At 39.2% G+C, this 22,293-nt stretch overlaps 2 protein-coding genes across 5 annotated transcripts in view; both read left to right on the top strand.

Annotated features, from left to right (window-relative positions):
- Positions 1–5,357, top strand: part of LOC146558303 (uridine-cytidine kinase-like 1) — a 29,587-nt gene extending 24,230 nt beyond the window's left edge. For all 3 annotated transcript variants that reach the window (XM_085246538.1, XM_085246539.1, XM_085246540.1), the window contains exons 11-15: positions 360–422; positions 618–740; positions 990–1,097; positions 1,603–1,759; positions 2,669–5,357. In XM_085246538.1, the coding sequence (XP_085102664.1) occupies positions 360–422; positions 618–740; positions 990–1,097; positions 1,603–1,759; positions 2,669–2,745 (528 nt within the window). In that variant the 3' untranslated portion in view covers positions 2,746–5,357. The remainder of the gene's footprint in view (positions 1–359; positions 423–617; positions 741–989; positions 1,098–1,602; positions 1,760–2,668) is intronic.
- A 666-nt stretch (positions 5,358–6,023) lies between these two features.
- Positions 6,024–21,894, top strand: mpv17 (mitochondrial inner membrane protein MPV17). 2 transcript variants are annotated; one of them, XR_014888518.1, is made up of 8 exons: positions 6,024–6,143; positions 6,869–6,949; positions 9,288–9,403; positions 11,817–11,909; positions 13,817–13,912; positions 17,739–17,771; positions 17,853–17,962; positions 18,285–21,894. XR_014888518.1 is itself a non-coding variant. In XM_085246559.1 (8 exons), the coding sequence occupies exons 2-8, from the start codon at positions 6,877–6,879 to the stop codon at positions 18,352–18,354; spliced, it is 534 nt and encodes a 177-aa protein (XP_085102685.1). In that variant the 5' UTR covers positions 6,024–6,143; positions 6,869–6,876; the 3' UTR covers positions 18,355–21,871. The 2 variants fall into 2 exon arrangements, 1 of the variants encoding a protein (XP_085102685.1); XM_085246559.1 differs by having other exon boundaries at positions 17,853–17,905; positions 18,285–21,871.
- The last annotated feature ends 399 nt before the right edge of the window (positions 21,895–22,293 follow it).

Raw genomic sequence — 22,293 nt, 5'->3', positions numbered from 1 at the left:
CGGTCCGTGGCGCAAAAAAGGTTGGGGACCGCTGCTGTAGAGCACATTTTTTCTACTGTTGCTTATGCTCCGTAGCAGGTTGGCGTTTCTGTTCTGAACAGGAAGTCTACTAATAACATTTTCAATAGTAGCAGCATCAACTCTTGCCAAGATTTGTCTTGATGCTTGCTCAGTCATCCAGCTAGGTTGAATCCATTCATCTGGACGTCGCGTTTTCAGACTGATTGACGAAATGTTTCTCCCACTGAAAATGCTACGTCCAGATGAACAGATTCAACGTTTTGGGATTTTGCTAAGATTGTTTTACTTCAGCCTTTAATTTCCTTTTGTTCCTCTTGGCTCTTTCTCCTCCTCTGCAGTCAGTGTCTGTGGAAACGCCACAGGGTAGCATCTATGAGGGGAAGAGGCTGTGCGGTAACAGAGTAAGTCCTTTAAGATGACATTAACAGTTACTATAATAAGAGGACATTTAACTTAAGATGATAATTTTGCACATATGTAAAGATCTGGAGGAGCCGAAGGTTTAAGTGCACATAAATTTTAAACCTTTTAGTGTTTTCTGGTCCAGATAAGCTGCATCGCTCTAATAAACCTCACAAAAATGTCTGTTTTTCCAGATAACGGGTGTTTCTATCCTGAGGGCGGGAGAGACCATGGAGCAGGCTCTGATGGCTGTGTGTAAAGACATCAGACTTGGAAAGATCCTCATTCAGACCAATCATGACACAGGAGAACCAGAGGTGTGTGTGTGTGTGTTTTAGGCAATACTATAAAAGTTTTATCAGTGTGGCAACATTAAAAACACAATTTTACATGTCAGATCTAGCTGGTTCTTCGTGTTCGACTCTGTTGTTCAAACAGGGTTGTCTCTTTAATAAGTTGCTTGTTTGATTTATTTTTTTCCACAGTGCTAATTATTGTACAAGTTAGATTTTTATGTTGTATAGATTTAATAAGCTTTCTCACTGTTTTTTCTCTCCATCCTCCAGCTTCATTACCTTCGTCTGCCCAAAGACATCAGTGAAGACTACGTCATCCTCATGGACAGCACCGTGTCCACTGGAGCTGCTGCGCTCATGGCGGTCAGAGTTCTGCTGGTAGGTTGGCCCCACGTCTTCACAGCTCAGTTGTTCGTACCTCAAAATACGTGCTAGGTTAATATTGCATTTCTTGACCCAAGAGCAAAAAGACATTGTTATGCTAACAGACTTTCACTTCCTGGTTAAATAAAGGTGAAAACTGGTGTCCTAAAAAGTGCTGATGTTTTTAAATTCTCTCTAAGCTACCTTAGTGTGATTACTGCAGGGATTAGGCTGTTTGGCCAGCTCCAACCCTTCAGGGCTGAAGTGTCTGTTTCAGGGTAGGCAAACAATGAAATGCTTGTTTTTAAAAGATACCATCAGTTTAATAAAAGTGCTGCAGGTGATTTATTTTATCCATTATCAAACATTGTGCAGGCTCAGGTCATTAGTATTTATTACCCTGTGATGCTGTTAATGAAGCTGAAGTTATTATGTAAATATATGAAATTATTCATTCTGCTTGGATGTGTTCTTTCACCGACATCATCTAGAAATAAGTTCTGTGTTTCTCCACATGAAGGACCACGATGTAGCTGAGGATAAGATCTTCCTGTTGTCCCTGCTTATGGCTGAGATGGGGGTCCATTCGGTGGCCTACGCCTTCCCTAAAGTTCGGATCATCACCACCGCCGTAGACAAGGAGGTCAACGACCAGTTCCACATCATACCAGGCATCGGTGAGTACATGCACTCTGGCTTTATCAAAGTTCATTTATCATCTGTTTGAAAAACATTGTACTTTTAATAGACGATTAACATGATTTATAGAGTTTTAAGCATAATTAGCCCCATAAATCTTCTGGTTTTGCCCAAAACAAAACAAAACAAAACAGTGTGTTAAGAAACTTTACTGACAGCATATCTAGGGTAAAGTGTCCTGATAAGAAACAAGGACTGTGTCAGAGGCCTTAATGGAAGAAATTAATGGACTTTGCAGAGCTGGAAGAGATCAACAACCAAGTTTGTTTTTTGCACTCTGGCCTTGAAATGTATTTTTTAGCCTTTATTGACAAACAGTGGAAGGCTATAAGAAAAGGTCACCTATAAATCAATAAGAGGCATTAAAAGGTAAATCATCTGTGAATTACACAAAGTACAAAACCACTGCTGCATGGATGAAAGCTCTACCGTTTGCAGACAAAATCTAGCACCAGCAGAGCGGCTGCAGGGTGTTTGCGAGTTAGGGAAAGCCACAGAAAAGTCAGCGGTGTGTTTTAGGTTTATTTAAAGTAGATTATTAGCCAGGATTATAAATATTTGAATAGCAAGGTAAAGGGAGTTATTGGGAAGGTTTACAATGTAAACATTTGCTCGAAAGAGCTCTGTTCTTTATACACACTGTAGTCTCACATCCAAATCAGTGGCAGCAAAGGTGCAAAAATGATCTTAGAAATTTCCCACTGTGATTATAAATGAGCCTCTCTGTACACAGTGTAGCTTATAATCTTATAAAGTTAGGAAAAAGGTAAAAAAAAAGGCAGTTATGTTCTTTAAAATCTTCCATATTCGCAACGGATGTCACCCACTACAGAGAACACAATAAAGAAAAGTCCAACTTTTTCTGTCCCGTCTTCTGCTCCTCTCAGGGAATTTCGGAGATCGTTACTTCGGCACCGATGCTCCGTCGGACTGGTGTGAAAGTGACGAGGGGATGGAGTTCTGAGGAGAGAGGTGCAGGGTTGTTACAAAAGCACTTAGTCACTGGAAGAAGAAGACAGCTGATTGGTGCCATTGATGTCCTCCTGAACAGTCAGCTGTTGCTCTACAAACTGCTTCCCATTCACAATGATATACTTTAAGGTCAGTTTGGTTATTAAAAAAGTCAGGAGCCAAAGTTGAAAGCGTTAGCTGTCCTGCAGGATGCGGGATGCTTCTAAAAAGATGATATACCATTAAGTTATAATTTAAAAAGGGGAAACCTAAAGCTACCTATTGAAAAAGAGAACTAATTCTGGTGTTAATAATTTTGCCAGTGATGTGTTTTTGTTGCTGAAGCTGCAGCCCGTGAGCCTTCAGGGGTGATGTTTAGATTTGCATCAGTTTACTGGAAAAGCTGACCTTCATAACCTGCATAATGTAAATAAAATGACTAATTGACAGATTTTAAAACCCAGCCGCTAAGTTAACTGGAAGATCCAGCTCCAGCGACGCTCAGTTATAATGATGTATAAGCAGTTTATGAAAATGGTCACTTCCTGGTGCTGGGTCAGTCAATAATAATGTTATCATTTGCTTTGCACATATACATAAAGGCGAGCGTGGAGGTGATGCGTCTGGCCTAGTTAGCGGTGTAGCTTGGTGTTTTTCTCTCCTAGCTTAAAGCTCTCGTAAGAATCAGTGTATTCCAGCTTTGCTCTGCTGCTGAAGCTGCAGCTGTCTGTACTGTAAAACACTTTTATCTCAGGCGACTTCCACTGAAAGGGACAGCAACGACTCATACTTGAAGAAGACTGACCGAGTGAAAAGGTGAAAGGTTTTAGCTTCCTTTTTATTCGGTTACTCTCCTGTTAAATTGTTTTTTTTTTCTCAGTGTCTTTGACTTTATGGTTCTTGTACAGCAATAAGAGAGCCAGGATATCCCAGTTAGTTATTTTTTATTGAAGCAATTTAAATTTTGAGATTTTAAACATTTCTGCCAAGCTTCAGCTGCTAATTGAATCAACACACAACTAGGGAATGCTTTGTACTGTATTTCTTGTCAGCTCTTGACCTGAAGCCCCTGTTACTGTGAGATTTTATTGATTCTCATCAACAGAAAACATCTTAAACCAAATGACAGCAGGGGTCTTTGCTGCTATAACGTTTTGATTTAAAACAGAGCTGCATTCAGATTTCCCAGATTTTGATTGGCTTTAAGTCTTAGTAGCATTTCATGTGTAAATGCCACACACTGCTTCTGTTTGCAGACATTTTTAAAAAATGTTTTCTTATTTATTTATTGTATTGTATGAGGGTTCTTCACACATTCAACACATAACAGATGTTTATTCAAACTGCATCATGAAAATGTTGTTTGCATGTTATATGTTTTCAGTTCTGTGCTCTTATCCAGTGCCGTATCATTTTATTTAATGACAGTTTGATTTGAGAAACACAGATTTAAAAGCAGTTTAAATTGAGCTCTTTCAGGTGCTTCAATGCTTAAAAGCCTCACCTGCGTACCTGCTCCTTACAAGGCCTCATTTCCACCACACAGTGCGACTGATTCTTGGTACCACCATTTTTGGTGTTTTAAGCAAGCTAAGAAAATGCTGAAGTTCTGCATTTCCAAAGCCACATACGTGCCATCGTTGCTCTTCATGTGTTTTGCTTCGTGTAATGTTGCACCTTGCTGTGATGGCTGCTCTTCTCGACGTTGAGGTGAAGTGGGAAGCTGGTACCAAAAAGCGAGTAAAGTTGATGATGAGGCTTTGGGGAGCAGGAGCAGCAGCTGCGTGGATATTGTTACACATGTGCCAAATGTCCACTGTGAGCAAAACTCTAAAGCCGGGATGTCAAACATCAGTTCACAGCCCACGAATGGCCACAAATAATCTTAAGTGAGCCACGCCCGTAAGATTATGTATGTGTCGTCTTTGTCTTCTTCTTCCAGCTGCTCCAATTCAGGGTCACCACATCGGCCCCTATCTCACCCTGTCCCTAGCACACCACACCAGTTACCCCACTCCCTCGTTACTTGTTATTTATTTACATTTTCTTGTCTAATTGGTCATCCATTTTGAAACTACATTTTCTGCATCCTACAAAAGTGCAATCTCAACAGTATGCCTCAGCTTTTCCACATTCACAGAGTCTGTTGTCATTTCAGTTACCAATGACGAAAGTGTTAACTTGTCTAGATTTAAAACTATTAACTTTTCAGATGTTGTCACTCCTTGCTAGTGAAGCTGAGATCTCTCCCAGTTTTTACACTTTGTGAAGTCATCAAATGAGCCAAAATGGACCTGGTTCTGGTCCCCCCGGGCTGCATGTTTGACACCCCGTGCTCTCAAATAACTCTATTTCTTCTGACTTTATGCAAACTGAGTCAATAAAAAAGGTCACGTTAGAGCAAATTACAACACGTTACTTGAAAAATGTGTTCTGGGGACAGTATTGACCTCTCCTTGAGTGATTTACATTTTGGTTTCCTGGTAAGCCATTCCATTGTCATATTTATGCCAGTTACACCTGTTTGTAAACCAGAAGTCCCATTGTAATAACTTTTCTTTCTTTTTTGTTTCATTTATCGTAAGTGCCACTTCACTTGAACAGAATAAAAATCATTGCAATTTGCTTCCTGTCATGTTGTTATTCTGGAGTTGTCCTCTAGAGGGCAGGGGTGTGCCTATGTTATTGTGTACAGCGGAACTGACGCAGACTACAGTTCCTATGCTGTCTTCACTGGTCGTAGTAGATCACGGTTTCTTCTGCCCTTATCGGTTGCAACAAAGCTAAATAAATTGTTGATTACTAATCAATTTACGCAGATGTAATGAATACTGTGTTAGTCAAAGTTAAGTAAACTCTAAAGTAATCTGTAAAATTCACTTAAACTGAAATGACAATAATATAGAGTTAATATAAACTAATAAAAACATCATGTACTTAAAATACTAAAATAATTCAGGAAATATCTTTGAGACTGGGAAGCCTACATGTCTGTGTTAGCTGGATCCCCTTTTTATTGTATTGGAATTTTTAGAAGACCTTTAATTGTGTACCAGGTTTTTTTTTAATTGTTGCACTGGAAGAATTACCAATATAATAAATACAAAACTTGAGACTAATAAGACCCAACTTGATTGACAACTTCTTTAAACTATAAAAATATAACTGATGTGAGCTAAGCCTAAAGAAGTAAGTGTATTTAAAATAGAAACAACAGTATACCACATAAATTTGTATTCATATTTTTCTGTGCTGTACAGTTGGAGTACTGCAAAGTCGGAGCTGATTCCGTGCCGTGAAAGCATCTCCGCCTGTTTCCTCAGGGAAGACGGGCATGTGTACAGTTTTATTTACATTATCCACAGCTTGCTAGTTTACGGACCTTTAAGTTAACTACGGTGAGCTGTAAAGGTGAGTTAAACAGCAGCTGCAATAATGTTAAACGGAAAGTTACAGAAACGATGAAAGACTCAGCAGTTCGTTATTCTTGATTTAAACTGTGAGTTGCTACAGTGTGTTAGGAGTGCAGTTTAGTTTGGTTTCGTAAGCTAAACGAGTGATTAAAAGTTAGTGCTGTGATTTAGAGACGCTAATGACGCACTGTGCAAGTCGTAGGTTCCGTGCAACGTTAGCTTCGCCAGCCAGCACGAGACCGAGCCTCAAGCCAAACGTCATAAAAAAAAAATAGATTTTACAGTTAATCTAAGCTGTCGTAAAACTAGACATCTATTAACAACTTCGGTAGCTTGAGAGAAAATGTTAGACCCAGTGTTAGAATTCGGCATTGACAAAATTTACCGAAACACGAATACTTTAATAACATGTTAACTTTGAGTCAGCAGTTGACCATAAGTGTGATGTAACTGAATGGAGAGGATTAGCTAGCCGTTTGACTGAATTTGAAAGAGTGAGCTAACCTCTTCGATATAGGTCTTGGATACATTTAAGTGTTTTAAAACCCTGAAATAATTTTTAAAAAAGCCCGAAGTTTACACTAATGGGCAATCACTAATGGACAGTTTAACGGAACTTGTTAGTGGTATCACTTGATTTGAATCACGTTACAACCGGCGGGCGGGGTGATTGAGCAGAAAAGTCTGCATTTGCAACAAGCTTTTATTTTTCTTTCTTCCTAGGACGAGGAATGGCAGGCCTTTGGAGAGGCTACCAGGTCTTGATGACTAAATACCCCTGGACAGTTCAGATAGTGACAGCGGGTAGGACAACCTTGTCACTGCACATAAAAATAAGTTACACGCTGAATGCGCAAACGTAAATGTAGAAAAGCTGCAGACAGATGTCACATGAGAAGGTGCAGTTGGGTACACCATACACTGACCTTTGTTGATTAAAATAAAATGAAGGGTCCCGTTTCAGCTTCTGGTTGACTTTACAAACCTTTGCTCCAGTTTAGTGTACAAATAGACACAGGCTAAAGGTCATTGTACTGTGATCAGGAATAAAAGCAAATGAAAAAAGAATCAATAATATGTGTATGATATGTACATCTATTCAAGAAGGTTGTAGAGTCGTACATACTCATGAGAACATCAAGTTTGCATATATTTTTACAGGATAAGTGATCAGAACATCCAGACGAAACCATAAATATATTGATTTAACACACACACAAAAACATTTGAATTGAACTCTGTTTGCCCAAAATGTCTAAAACGTGATACAGAGAGCTAAAGCATGCTGATGAGTTTAATATGATGCAGGTATTAGACCAAAAATATTTCTGTAACTGTTGTGTAGCACTTTTGGATTTCATAGCGTTGAAAATGGCTTTTAGAGCTCTGGTGGATTCACACATTGGAGCAAGTTTCAGATGTAAATGATCTAACCTAAGCAGTTAGTGTTGCATTAACCCTTTACTTTTTTCAGAAGGCTGTAGTTTTAAAGTACTGTTTGCAGTACTATTTAGTCGCCACTAGATAGAGGCAGAGGTTTGACCTTGCAGCTAGAGCAGCTAAAAGGAGCCTCTCTGAGGAATTTAAAAAAAGAAAAATCAGTTTCCCTATTGACAGTCTTCATGCATTTTCAAAGTTTTTAATTTCAGTTTGCATTCAGTTTCCTACAAAAAAAGAAAGGGGAAAAAAAACCAACCCAAATTTATTGAAAGATTTGAGGTTAGTGTTGACACATCATGAATTTCTGAGCAGTTGGTCTGTTTTTAAATTGTTTTTGTTATAACTACATGTTATGACACATGAATTTAGTTTATCTTACTATTATTCCATTACGTCCAGCTGACGTCTAATCAGCTGACAATTGTATTTATACTGATACTATGATTATTATTCCTAATCAATGGAGCTGAACAGCCAGCATCGACCTAACATGTAGTTACATCTGCAGGTAGGTGCACGTCAGGTTACAGCACAGGGGTTCAGAGGGGTTTACTGTGATTACATAACTGTGGTGTAGATTTCCTGCTGAAGCATAAATCAGTAGTTGGTCAACGACCGTCGGGGCTGCCTCCAAGGGGCACAACTTTCACTAGGACTTAAATGTTTAGGATTCTCCACCATTTTTCTTTAGAACTGAAGAAGCTTCATGGATGAGAGGTGACACGTCTGTACCAAACCCAAGAAGTTTTAGCTGCCCACTATAATAAAGTGAAAAGCTAATAAGTGGAATAATTTACCACAGAGCTTACTGAGGTCCTGACTCAAGCTGGAGATATTAAGGCCTTTAAATGAGTTGCTGGACCAATTTATTATTTTTTTTAAAGGATTTTTGTTAGAAACAAACAGAAGACTTGAAGAGGACCTCTGTGAAATCTCTGCAGTGTTAAGCAGGATTGTTTGTCTAAAATTGGTTTATAAATAAAAAATTAGCAGTGACTCAGGAAATTCATGGATGGCGCCAAGTTCAAAGTAAAAACACAATGATGATGAGTTAATGGTGGCTTGTTGGTGACAACCCTTTAATGCCTGCTAATAAACAGTGTGAAACAAATGAAGACAAGAGCTCGGTGATGAAATCTCATTTGTTCGTATAAATAAGATAAATTACAGAGAAGAAAAACAACTGAGTCTGTTTGAGGGACACATTGCGTGACCATCGCCAAGTTGAACTCGGATGGGAGTTTGTACTTTTGGACTGTTTTGTTGCATTTAAAGATACTTTTTGTAAACGCCCCCTGCAAAATGTCACTTAAACTTTCACCACTGGGTGGCAGCATTTTATCACAAGTTGTGTTAAAATTTGATCTCAAGAAACTTTTCCTTTTTTCCAGGTCGAGTTTGACTTCAGCTGATCTCTCTTTAAGACAATGCAGATTTTTTTAGTAGTTCACATTTGGTTGGGAGCTTTTGTTAATTTTGGAAGGCTTATAAAGTATTTTAACACATTATTTTCAATATTAACAGTAAAGTTGATTCTTTGAATACATTTTTTGGCATATTTGTGGTTATTATGTAGTAATTACAAGAGTGCTGCCTAATCAGATTCTCACTGCAGGAACAGTAACATGTCTGCACGGATCATATCTGTAGAAGATTGTGCTCAGGGGACTGAGATGCAGTATCAACTCTGTTTGACCTCCAGGGTCTTTAGTAGGTGTCGGTGATGTCATCTCCCAGCAGCTGATCGAGAGGAGAGGATTGGCTAACCACAACGTGCAGAGGACGGCTAAGATGATGAGTATTGGTTTCTTCTTTGTGGTAAGTATCCTTCTGACTCTCAGTTCATTTACTTTTTAAAATTTTCTAAATACTTTTGATTTTATTTTGTTAAAAAGCTGTTACATGCTTGATTTTTTTTTAGATCTAGAGAAACTGTGTGAATCATGGTGAAATAGAATAATATTTTAGTTCATATGAAAGCAAGTCTAGCCTCTCAGCAGCCATTTTTGTGATGCCTGTCGGTGCATACCCGGGTCATTATGTTAAGCATTTAAAACAGTAATTAGTGCTCACCAAGACATAAAAACGGCATCATAGAATCAAATGTGTTTAAAATTTGTTATCATGGGAGGCATTATCTCCTTTTCTTTTATAAATGATGGTTCAGTGTGTCCTCTGCTAAAGGGAAACAAAGGATTTGGAAAATTCATACATTTGTTATTGTGGTCGCTATGCTGACACTTCCAAGTCATTTCATACAGAAACGTTCCCAAACTCAACCACTGAATCATGCTTCTTTATTATAGACAACCACAGTTACTCACAGCAGTCATTCCCAAATGCTGTGTCCCGAAATTGTGTGTTATGCTACATAGTGCTAACTAGTTATATATGATATAATGCAGTAGGGGATTTACAATATGGAAGGTTTTCTGTAAGATTTATTTTGCCACCTCAGAGGACACCAAATGAGCACCTTTGTAAAACAAAGTCAACATTTTAAAACAAAGTTTTAAACATACAGAGGCAGGCCTTCTACTGTGCAGATAACACACTGTACAACACTGTGCTGTGCAAATTTAGAGTTTAACTTAAACTGCGTGATGTGTTTTCGTTGATTCGATCCATGTCAGTGTGGCTCCCTGGAAGAAGAAATGTTGCCACAGGTTTTTACTGTCTGGTTAATTGTTTAAATTGAGGAAGTTAATATAAAGGAAAATTATTGTGTTCATGGAAAAAAAAAAAAGATTCCTGCTTGTTTGTGCATCTGTAATTAATGACTTTAAGTGTGTGTGTTCATGATGTACTTGTCTGATCTGTGTTACTTGTTGTATACCACTCATTCATGTCTTTGTATGTTTAATTCATCAGTATTTCACTAACTGTGACAGCTGCACAATTCGCCCTCCAAGTAGCTCATTTCTTTCTGACGTCGCTGTGACGAAGGCAAAGTTTATTTATGTTTCCGTAATTATCTGAAGCTCCTCCATCGTACAAAAATATACACGCAAGATGTATAGATATTTAGTCTTGTCTGGAGGGTGGCTATTCAGCACACACAGGACTTGAGACACATGTTTATTGGCACCTATATTCATGCATCATGTATCGTTCTCCTTCACATAAATAATGCATCCATTTGTTGGTTGAATTCGGTTTATCTTCAGCCAGCCTGCTCGTGCTTCCGTTTAAGGAGGGAAGCTGTTGACAGAAAGCTGCTGAGTTCTTTTGGAAAATGTTTTTAAAATTGGACATTAATTTAAAATGTAAAACTTTTAATGTAAAAATTTGATAAAACATTTTTGTACCTTTATGGCCTAAGTTTTGTATTTTTTGGTAGTGGAGAAGAATTCCCTGTTCTGTTGTTACTTGTGCATCTTCTGCAAGATGCAAACACAGAGTTACAGGACTCGGCACATAAAAAAAACCCCAAACAAACAAAAAATACTTGATTTTTAGCCAGTCTCATCTTCAACATCATCTTTTTTTGCACCTCTGGACATCTGTTTTTTGTTTGGTGTTCAGCTGGAGTCTTATACTTTCCTTGGTTCCCCACTATGTCAGTCCATCTTTGTAACTTTTATTTTGGGAACAGGAAGGAGTTGCAGTGGGCCAAAACTAGCAAGTATGATGGGTTTGTTAATAAATACTTTCCTTGATCTGGCCAACGAGGATCACAGCCCACAGTGGTGTTATAAAAGCTGGAGAATTTGATTTCAAGAAGTACTCTGTAGTTTTATGGACACAACAATGTGACTTTGAGGAGGAGTGATCTGAAAACAGCAGCTGAGCTGTCAGCAGTCTGAGGAGAGAACCCAAATCTAAGCCAGGTCATGTTTTTTAATTTTATCAGCAGCAATTTAGAACTTTGTGATTGCACCTTGTAGAAATATTGTTAAATTTTGACTGATTTTGAACAAACTCCATGTCAGTGTCAGTTTCTCTCTTGTGGACCTGTGTTGATTTGTGAAGGACACACATTTACAGAAAATTGCAATTAGACACAAAGGTTTGTATAGTTCACATAGCAAGTTGTTAACTTTGGTTCATTTTGTGAGTTCATTGTGAATAAATGGCTGAGTATTTAATGCACAAACCAAAAAGCAAAGATTTTATGTTTTTATTTTTCATGAAATCCATCATCGGTCTTCTGCTTCCATTGCAGTTAAAGATATTAGAAGAGAATTAAGTGGGGGATTTCAAGAGTAATTTTATTTCTGTTGCAATAAAGGGCCCTGTCATCGGCAGCTGGTACAAGGTTTTGGACCGACTGGTTGTTGGAGGAACCAAAAGCGCTGCCATGAAGAAAATGCTGGTCGACCAGGTGAGATGAGCATCTTAAGGACCCTTAATGGTCGTCTTCTTCTTCCTCTTCTTCCTCTTCTTCTTCTCAGCAAAGCAAACCGAACACCAGCTCAGCAATAAAAACAGCTCTCTGTGTGTAAGTGTGTATTTGCCACTCGCACTGAGCTTGTTAGTTGTGGCAAACAGAGTGGATGAAGCCTGACTGCTGAGATCGTTTTGACTGACAGATGAGTCTTTGTTGTCCTGATGGGAGGAAACTCTTGTTAGCAGACTGTTTTCCCTTTTTGTGAAGCTTTTGAGTGGAGAGGCTGAGTTATGCAACAGAGCTCCAGTTTTTGCCCCTCAGCTGTAGGTTGGTGGGGTATCATTGTCATCTACAGGGTGAGCGGGCGGTGCGGACACCCACGTTTGTGAATGCGATAACTCAAGAAGGAAGTCACAGAGGATTTTCAAATTAATACCTTAGGTGTATCTACTAGGGTGCTGAGTGGTAGCACTGGTATTTTGTAGTTGCTCATTTAGTTGTTTAAATGAGACAGCCAAAAAAAAGATTTAATAGCCTAATTGATAGAAAAACCTAAGAAACTATCTAAAGCAGAACATACTTGAAATGTTGTTTACTTTGTATAATGTTTCAAACACATGTGATGTCAGATTAGTTAAGAGTTGCAGGTGCAGTTTGACTACATCTGACTTCGGTTGCTTAGTTATATTCCAGTTTATTCTGACAAAGCTTGATATACAGTTAGTTTGCATTGATTGATTTATAAGTGCTGCAGAACAGCTGTCATCTTTTTAGTTTAAGCCTCTGTTTATTTACTGCTTCATTCATAGAAAGAGAGGAAACAGGGTTCAGCCCCAGGGAGTGGCCGATGGTGGTAGAACAACTTTGAACCAGGAATTCCTGTCGTAATTTAATAAAATAAGAATATTGCTGAATATAACTGACTATCATTTTTGGCATTGAGTAGCAAAAGCTGCAACGTTTAAATGTTCAGTCGACTAGTTGCACATAACTATAATCTGTACCTCATGCTTTCTGAATGAATCATTAACTTGAGATTAAGGAACACAAACATATCAATAAAATTATATAGCATAAACTTGGAATGCAACTTTTCTGTAAATGTCTAAAAACGAGTCATTTTTGGTAGCTTCATGCTGCCCCCTGCTGTGTTTCAGTGAAACTGCAGCAGAGCACAATGTTAAAAAAAAAAAAAAAAAAAGCAGTATCTGCTTGTTACTGAATAAAATATTTACTGGAGCAAAGGGTTCACTTGCATGCTTGAATAGTGATCCAGTCGCACTGTCAGCGCTGCTCGCTTCACCTCAGTGTGCATAACAAACAGCAGCACTTGAAAGATTTAAGGTGATGCAGCTGTAGCGTCGAGTGACTGTTCATGTAAGATTCATACTAGGAACAGTTTAACCTCAGTCTTTCAGATTTCTTAGATTATCACTGGTATGTATTTTATTACTTAGTTATAAACTCAGTTTGTTACTTTGTTTCTGGACTCCATCAGCTTCTATGGAGTAGCAGCTAAGCATCCCAAGATCCTCGGAAAAAAAATCCAATCGAAGGAAATGAAACATCAAGAAAGTAAGACAAAAAGAAGAATGACAGCGAAGGAAAGATTTCATCCTCCATGATGTTTCTTTAAAGACTTCCTTTTCCGGATGTGCTGCAGGAAAATGTTTTGTCACAAGTAGATTAATTAGATATTTATCACCCAATTTCTCATAATCAAAAGTCATGTTCTGTTTTTAGGTTGCACGTTTACTGCTCAGTTTAGGTTGATGTCACACTGCCAGAGGGGAGCTTTTTAAATAAAACTGACCTGAAATCTGCTGATTTAGGCCACAGCAGTTACACTTATGATTAACTTATGATTCTTCTTCTTGTTTTTTTGGTTTGTTTCCTTACAGCTGTGTTTTGCGCCGTGCTTTCTGGGAGCCTTCCTCTGCATCTCTGGCGCGCTGAATGGACTGACAGTCGAGGAGAACGTCACCAAGCTCAGGAGGGTGAGTGAGTTTTATTTCAGTACCCTGACATTCCCAACATCATTACCCAGCGGAAAAACAATCCAGTGTAAAATGGGAAATAACATGCAAAACACTAGAAATAACTCTGTGTCATGTGTCTCTCACCCTTTGACCCTTGTGAAGTGTAAGTCTGAAAAAGGGCGTTAATGAGCCTCAAAAAGAAGCTTGGTAGCAGTTAGGGCAATAAACTGGGGGTTGGTACAGTTGCTTGACATTTTTCTGACCATTTTTAATGGTCACCTTTAACCCTGTGTTGAATGAGTCCATCAGTATTGTAGTGATGTGGAAAATCTTCCAGGTGACGTTGATCAATTTGAAAAACTCCACTTGAGGTAAAAGGTTAGAGTTTGACCTGATGTGTCTTCAGCTCATTTTTTATTTATAAATGTTACATCGTCACGTAAAAACAGGTTTATCCAAAGCCTGAAAGGTATCAGTTTGAATTGCACAGATAAATTACTTTGTGTTACCCTAAAATTGCATTTAAATACATAGAAAAAAGAATCTATGATTCAGATTTCAGATGCAAAGTCTTCGTCGAACCCTCCTTTCTTTGTTCTTCGTGTGTAGAGTTTTACAGTCGTCATTGTGTGGCATGAATTTGACCTTTTTAAGCACTAAAACTAAACCTGAGACGAACAAACTGGTCAGAGAGCAGTAAGCTTCCTGCACGCACACAGCTCAGGTAAACGACAGTACACAGAGAGGAAGTTTGGTTTTCATCGTAGCTACAGTATCTGACCTCCAACACTCACCTCTCATTATTATTGGAAACTATTTCCTGTGATGGAGGAAGAGGCGAGAGAGAGAGGGAGGGAGGGAGTGTGGAAATAACCAGTGTGACTCATACCTTCATATATACGTGTGCGAGTGTGTGTTTGTATGCCAGGTCAGAGCTAACTGTCATCTTGTGCCAGCTGCTCAAACGCCCGTCGCCGCCTTGCTTTCCCAACATGCTGCTGATCACCATCAATTATTTACAAAAGGAGAGGCGCAGACCTGAAAGGCCAACCCGGTAAATGTCACAAAGGACAGAAAATAAATGACAAATGCGCTCGTTACAACGGGGTCTGGCACTGAGGAAATGTGAGATGAAAATGAATGGAGCCTCTGACCAAACAGCCGCTGTGATTGATAAATCTGGACAGAGTTCCAGTCGCAGCTTTGCCTCTCTTGTTTACCTGTTCTGCTTTTTACCTGCAACTGTTTGGTCAGAGTCTTGGTCATTACTCAAAAATAAAACACAGTACGCTGGAGAAAAAGTGAGAAAAACAGGTGAGAAGTGTGAGGCTCTGTTTTTCAAACATCACAACTTTATCTCTGCACAGTTTTTCGAGGCACTTGGCAGGTTGGGGTTTTGAAGCATGTTGTTCCGTTTGCCGTCATTCTCTTCCAAGATCAACTCCACGATGTCAGGGTCAGACCACATGCTGTGCTGTGTAACTGATCAGAGTCTGAACATTCATAATGTTCTGCACAGTGTAAAGACAGGAAGAGCAGAAAAGTGTGACCTGTGTTAGATGTTGCATATACAGTACAGTGTGCAAAGTGCAAACACAAATCTAGCTTCCACGTGCTGCCCTGAGAAGACCTGGATCCTAAAACTTGAATGTTTAGACAATCTTATTAGATCATTTTTAATGAATAATTTAGCTGAATTTGGGGTTTAGTATTTCACTAAAGTTTTACAACAAAACTTCATATTTATTGCATCCTACAAAGCTCCTAGAAGAGGTAAGAAAGGTCCCGTCATGTATGGGTAAAGACATTGACGTAATTTCACCCCAGGTGGCAAACTAGCTTGTTTGACCGTAATTAAAACACTGTTTTCACCCTGGAAAAAAGGCAGAAAAATATTATAGCTGGAACATTGGCTTGTTGGTTTTATATGCCAGGAGATGTCAGGGTGACCTTTAAGTAGACAGGTTGGGTTTTTTTCTCGGTCTGTGTGTTTTGTAATATCGTGTGTTTGAGAGAGAAAGTTGCTTATTAAGAACAAACACCTGATTTCTACCTTCAGGTTGCATCGCCAGCATAACAACATGATTAAACTACACGACGCACTCACGCCAAAACATTTCTTTAAGTATAATTCATAATCTTTTTGCTGAGCTCTACCACGTCAAATAAGGGAACAAATAAAAGAAGCCTTTTCTTTTTTCTTTAAATGGTATGTGCAAGTTTAGGTATATTGTCAGCATCATTTTTGTCACATTAACGTCAGAGCAATGATTCAAAGGGCTTTAAGACAATACACGCAGACTTCAGACACAAATCGTCTGTAATATCCAGTTAGGTCTGTAAAAGTATTGTCAGGGTTTTAGAGTATATTGAATTTAGGGTTATCTGATGAATGAGGGCTTTAAAAGCAGACATTTGATTAAATATAGAGGAGTTACAGCCAATTGTGTCAGTGTCCAAAAAAATGTGGGCCTACCTGTAAATATGCTGCAGTGGCTACATGAACGCTTGCACGAATCCAACTTTAACTTGTATAAATTTCAGATTAACTTCAATGAATGGCGATGGTGGAGGAGGGCAGCATGCTTTATTTCATAGATCAGACAGCGTGCTGACAGCACAGCCTGTAATCGACTTGCAGACACAGGTGGATAAATGTTGTGTCAAATAAATAAGTGAAGCTCTTTGTTTCACTGCAGAAGGAAACTATGTTAAATAACCTTTACTCTGAAGTTTCAATATAGCAATATATTAACACATCATATTTATTTACTTATTGTAACAATGTAAATACATTTTTCTTGTTTTAACAAAATGAGTGAAATAAAGTGTGTTTATGTGTGGCTGATGAAGGTGTTCATGCATACAGTTTACCTTCCGTTTGGACAGAAACTACTCACCAGCTGTAGTTTGAGCACATCAGCATTCCTCACTTCCTCCCCCACCGGCAGCTTCAACTGTTCTGATGGAAAACGCTGCAGGGCTGAACCTCGTACCTAAGCAGGAGGTCACGAGTTTGTCCGTCATGTTTGCGTGGAGAAACACTTTACTTCTGTCTTTTAAATACAACTAAAAGTTTCCTCTTAAGATTTTTGTCTTTTTTTTTTAGTAGGCTGAGGGAGAGGAGTGCAGCTTTCATGAATTAATGTACTCTCAGTGTCTGCAGTGGAAGGTGGACAGGAAGTCTTCTGACACTCGTTCATCCACGATCTAACTGATGATCTCAGGGGCCAGAAGCTTGGATCTGTGGCAGTGAATGTGAAATAAAATATTCATCCATGAACAGGAGCTTGATGAAGGAACAAAGAAACAAACAGATCTTTGTTCAATTATGTAAAACAATCTGTGCTGCTAACTGTGGACCAAATCACATCTTTAATGGGATTGTTTTGATGTTGAGTCAGTTTACTTTTTATTAAAAGAAAGTATGTTTAGAATCTGTAACAGAGTTTCTCTTACAGGCTCACGGGACAGTGTCACATTTCTTCTGGACGTCCTCTGATTTCCACATGAAGAGCTAGCTAATAAAGAAATAGTTCTTCTTTCTTAGATAGTAAATTATGTTTTAGAGTTGCTTAATTTAACACAATAACTTCACATTTGAAACCTCATGTTGAACTTTTGTCAGGACCATGTTTGTTTATTTGGGGTTTTAGAGGAGTGGAGAGGAGCGTGATGCTCTGATTATAACAGAAGACGATACGAGAACCTGAAAAAGAAAGCAGCAAAATAACCATTTCCTTTCTATTGTTTTCGTAATAAATTGAGTTTAGCATGAATGTTTTTCATTAAAGTAATTTCAGATGGTACCGACATGATAATATTTCTCTTTCTGTGTTCACAGGACTACACAGATGCCCTGATCTCTAATTACTATGTAAGTGTTCAGTGTAATCTCTCTTTTTATCTCTTCAGAATATGTTTCGCTGATCAGTTGAATGTTTCCTGGTTGTTTCAGCTTTGGCCTCCAGTCCAGATTGCCAACTTCTACTTCATCCCTCTGCACCACAGGTGAGAGTTTGATGGCTTCATTAGCATGCAGGCAGTGAGCTCTGATCATATTTGAAGGTTAGTGAGAGCAGAAGAAGCTTGTGTACAGAGTCAAATCTTAAGGGTTTTATTTTTACATTTCGACTGCTTTAACACAGTCATTTCTGCACTTTTAGGATACATACTCTGTCTGATCTTAGTGGATTATTTTAAACCTGAAAACATGTTTTGAAGTTGTAGTTTTACTACTTCTGCGTCTAAATAAGACATCATTTGTTTCACTTGTGAAAATGTCACATGAAACCAACTTTAATTGTCTCAGAAAGCCTTTATTTCCGTCTTTATGAAACTCTCCGACTTGCATCCAAACCAGACACATCAGATTTCGTCCTCCTTGCAGGCTGGCTGTCGTCCAGGTCGTTGCTGTTGCTTGGAACTCCTACCTGACCTGGAAGGCCAATAAGATGTGAAGGACGCTCACAAGTCCAGCCTGTGTCGTTCTCGCTGATGATTACTTTGCACTCATTCGTAGTGTGTGTGACATGGGCGTAACTTACTTTAGGCTACTTAGTCTGCTGGTATTTCCAATGTGTAAAGCTGTGACTGAGTCACGCGTAAAGGTCGGGAGAAACGGCTCGTCTACTCCGAGTGACAAATTCACACTTGAAAGTCAAACTTGCATTTGCAGAAATGTCTGTGAAAGTTTCTTATTTATGGAAATGGGATTTGGCGGTGGTGCTGCAGTGTATCCACACATACACACTCATACATTAACACCTATTGCTCACAAAGGAAACTTTTCTAATCTCTTTAGTGTATTGACATCATTGTTTTTGTAATGTGTTGGTTTTTTTCTATAATGGACTTCTAGTCAGATATTTTAAGTGCATTCCAGAGTTTCTAATAATGTGATTTTAGTTTACATAGTTGTGTTTTTTTGCTTTGTCTAAACCTGCCTCATCTTTTACTTCATTTCCCCCTAATTTGACAGACGAAGAGGTCAAACCTCCTGCAGCATTTACAAAGCTGCATTACTGGATTAAATTCATTTGGCTTGGGGCCTTTTTCTTTCTTTTAAAAAAAAATCAGAGTAGTGACGTTTTTCTACATTCGAGAAGTGTTGCAGCAGATTTGACATCTTCAGACTGTCTCCTTTCCTCTGTGAAGTTTGCAAGCAGGTGAGGTTGTGTCAGCTGTCTCTACTTTTCTTCTACATTTGACAGATCTCAGGAAAAAGCTGATATAAATGGACAAGATGCCACAGTTTGTCTTCACTCAGATTACACCAACTCTTATCTGCTTTGAGTTTATTTTGTTGGTCGAGGTTCCTGTGGTTAAAGTACCTAATCTAACATCATGGCTATGTAAAGAAAGAGCCTTGTTCCTTATCTTATTTAACATAATGTTAAAGGAATAGTTTGCAGAGAGTTGAATGATACAAGCTCAATACGTCTCTGGTGTCTGCAACCACCAAGCTTATCCTATTTTAAAGGCTGGAAACAGAAAACGGTCAACTGGACAGTTGTTGTCAGACATTTATACTCAGATTTACATACTTGCTTTAAAATCGTGGTTGTTAGCAAGGCAGCTGTTTACTCCTGTTTCCAGTCTTTTATTGGGTTGGTTATCACTGTGGTCCAGTGGTTCACACTGCTGCTGCCTCACCCCAAGAAAGCATTTAAAATAAAGTGAACAGAATAAACCATTGTATAAACGGGAGTTTGTTTCCTCTAGTCTAAAGCATTCTGAGTGTTCAGTAAGGAGAGAAAACTGCTATGCAAGTGCAAATACATTAATGCAACACTAACATAACGTGTCATAAAAGCACGAGTGAGATCAGTCTTCTCTGTGCGAGGACAGTCATATTTACTCAGACGTCAAACTGTTCCTTTAACAGTCAGCGTCACATTTGTTCTGTAGCTGCTGAAGAGTCACCACTAATCCGCAACATAACCCAGGATCATGTCAGTGCTGCGTTCCCCTTTTTCAGGATATGAAGAATCGCTTTATCCATAATGGGCACATTTTTGATAATTAAAGGTCACGTCTGGTGTAAGAGCTAATAAAGTTTTACACGAGTTGAGTTTATGAGTCTGTGGTGTGTTTGACCTCGCTAACTTTGCTTTGGATGGGGTGGGGGTTGTTTGTTTGGAGGGAGATGTGGAGGCTGCTGAGCTGGGCTGCCAACCAAATTAACTGCACAAATTTTCTTTTTTTTTGTTCCCCCCCCCCCACACACACAAACGCACACACTCATGGTCCATATCAGGGAAAAACAAGCGGAAAACGTCTGACGAATCGATTGAAAATCTGCCAAATATCCCCACCGCCTGCCTGAGGGAAATGAGCCTCTCCCCAGAAAGCTGGATTTCATTTTTCATCTGGAATTCATCTCCCAGGCTCGCTGTGTTTGAGAATTAAGGCCCAGTAATTAAACGAAGATACAGTGTGTAGGCTTTTTAGCAGCGCAACCTGAAAACAGTGTGTGATGGGGCTGACATCTGTGATCAAAATGAGATCTGATCTGTAATTTGAAGTTACTGATGTTGGCTCATAATTTGTGTGGATTTACATAATTTGTGACCTCAAAGTGTTTGAAAGAAGTCGTTTTCTCCTCATTTTCATGTTTGTCCTGAAGAAAAAGTGAAAACAGCAACAGTTTCATATGAAAGATGATATTTACAAATTTTCTTTATCAAACTGTTCTACAGGCTGTTGCTAGCAGGCATTGTTGTGTGTCAAAGCACAAAAATGCTCTTTTGATTCCCATATTATAGCTTATTGTCTAAATTTGTAGAACCCAAAGATAACATTTAGGGAGTACATTTCATCTCTGTCTGTGTATGTTATAGGTAATCTAAGGAGATTAGAAAGAAAAGAAACTAGACTTCTTTAAGTTTCTTCTTTAATTTCATCTACTATCATGATTTAACACCATAGAAGTCGGTTTGTTTAGCTCACAGTGAATTGAGTCAAACAACTGAGTTGTTTAATGAATCAGAGGAAATGCAAATACAGGAAATACAATTGCTGCTCCTTTAAAAATAATCTCCCTCTTTAAAAAAGAAGGGAACAGCAAGTGCACACAGAGCTAACAACCCCAAGTATTTGAAGTGTTTTAAAAGAAGAAAACTTTGTTGTGATTATGCCAGACCACCTTTATGTAATGTGCAGTGTATTAAGAATAGCTAAGTGTGAGTCTGGGAAATGTTTCAGGTCTGTAAAAGGAAAAGTTGAACTTGAGGATGTAAACTTGTGTTTGGCCTTATTTACTTTTGTCCCCTATTTACGTGATTCATAATATTTAACTATGCAGCTCTGTGACTCACTCAGAGTAAATAACATGTACTATGGATTTCTTTATATTCTGGTTTGACTGGTATAAAAAGTGAGCTTTTACTAATAATCCCGTGAAGGTTCAGCACCATAGACAGCTCCCTCACCCATTCAGTCCGACTTTAGAATCAGAATCAGAATCAGAATGGGGTTTATTGCCAAATGTTGAGCAGGTTTACAACATTAGGAAATTGCTGCGGTGCTTCAGTGCAAACATGGTGTCATAAATAGCACTTAAATAGACATGGAAAAAAAATAAAAGTAGGGATAAGAATTAAGAGTGCTACGTTGAAAGATATATACATGAGTGCAGGTGGTGATCAGTGCCAAACATGGAATCATGCAGTGAACACAGCGTAGGGTCATGTGTTAGTGGTGGGAACAGTCATATGGTTATTGTTCATGTGTCCAACAGCAGAGGGGAAGAAACTGTTCTTATGGCGAGAGGTTCTGGTGCGAATGGACCGGAGCCTCCTGCCTGAGGGGAGCAGGTCAAACAGACTGTGTCCAGGGTGAGAAGGGTCAGCTGAGATCCGGGCTGCACGCCGCAGTGTCCTGGAGGTGTACAGGTCCTGCAGAGATGGGAGTCTGCAGCCAATCACCTTCTCAGCAGAGCGCACAACACGCTGCAGTCTCTGTTTGTCCCTGATAGTGGCTCCAGCGTACCACACGGTGATGGAGGAGGTGAGGATGGACTCGATGATTGCAGTGTAGAATTGCATCATCGTCCGTGTTGGCAGGTTGAATTTCTTCAGCTGCCTCAGGAAGTACATCCTCTGCTGGGCTTTCTTGATGACGGAGGTGATGGTGGGCTCCCACTTCAGGTCCTGGGTGATGGTGGTACCCAGGAAGCGGAATGAGTCCACAGAGGTGATGGGGGTGTCAGTCAGGATGATGGGGGGGAGTGGGGCTGTGTGCTTCCTGAAGTCCACAATAATCTCCACTGTCTTCTGGGCATTCAGCACCAGGTTGTTGTGGCTGCACCAGGACACCAGACGTTCAACCTCCCTCCTGTAGGCAGACTCGTCCCCGTCCGAGATGAGTCCAATAACGGTGGTGTCATCTGCAAACTT

The sequence above is a fragment of the Mchenga conophoros genome, linkage group LG15 (assembly GCF_057382185.1).
Source record: "Mchenga conophoros isolate Kocher_MC1m ecotype Shallow Benthic linkage group LG15, M_conophoros_male_GT1.1, whole genome shotgun sequence".
Taxonomy (NCBI): Eukaryota; Metazoa; Chordata; class Actinopteri; order Cichliformes; family Cichlidae; genus Mchenga; species Mchenga conophoros.
This window is presented reverse-complemented; position numbering and strand designations above follow the sequence as displayed.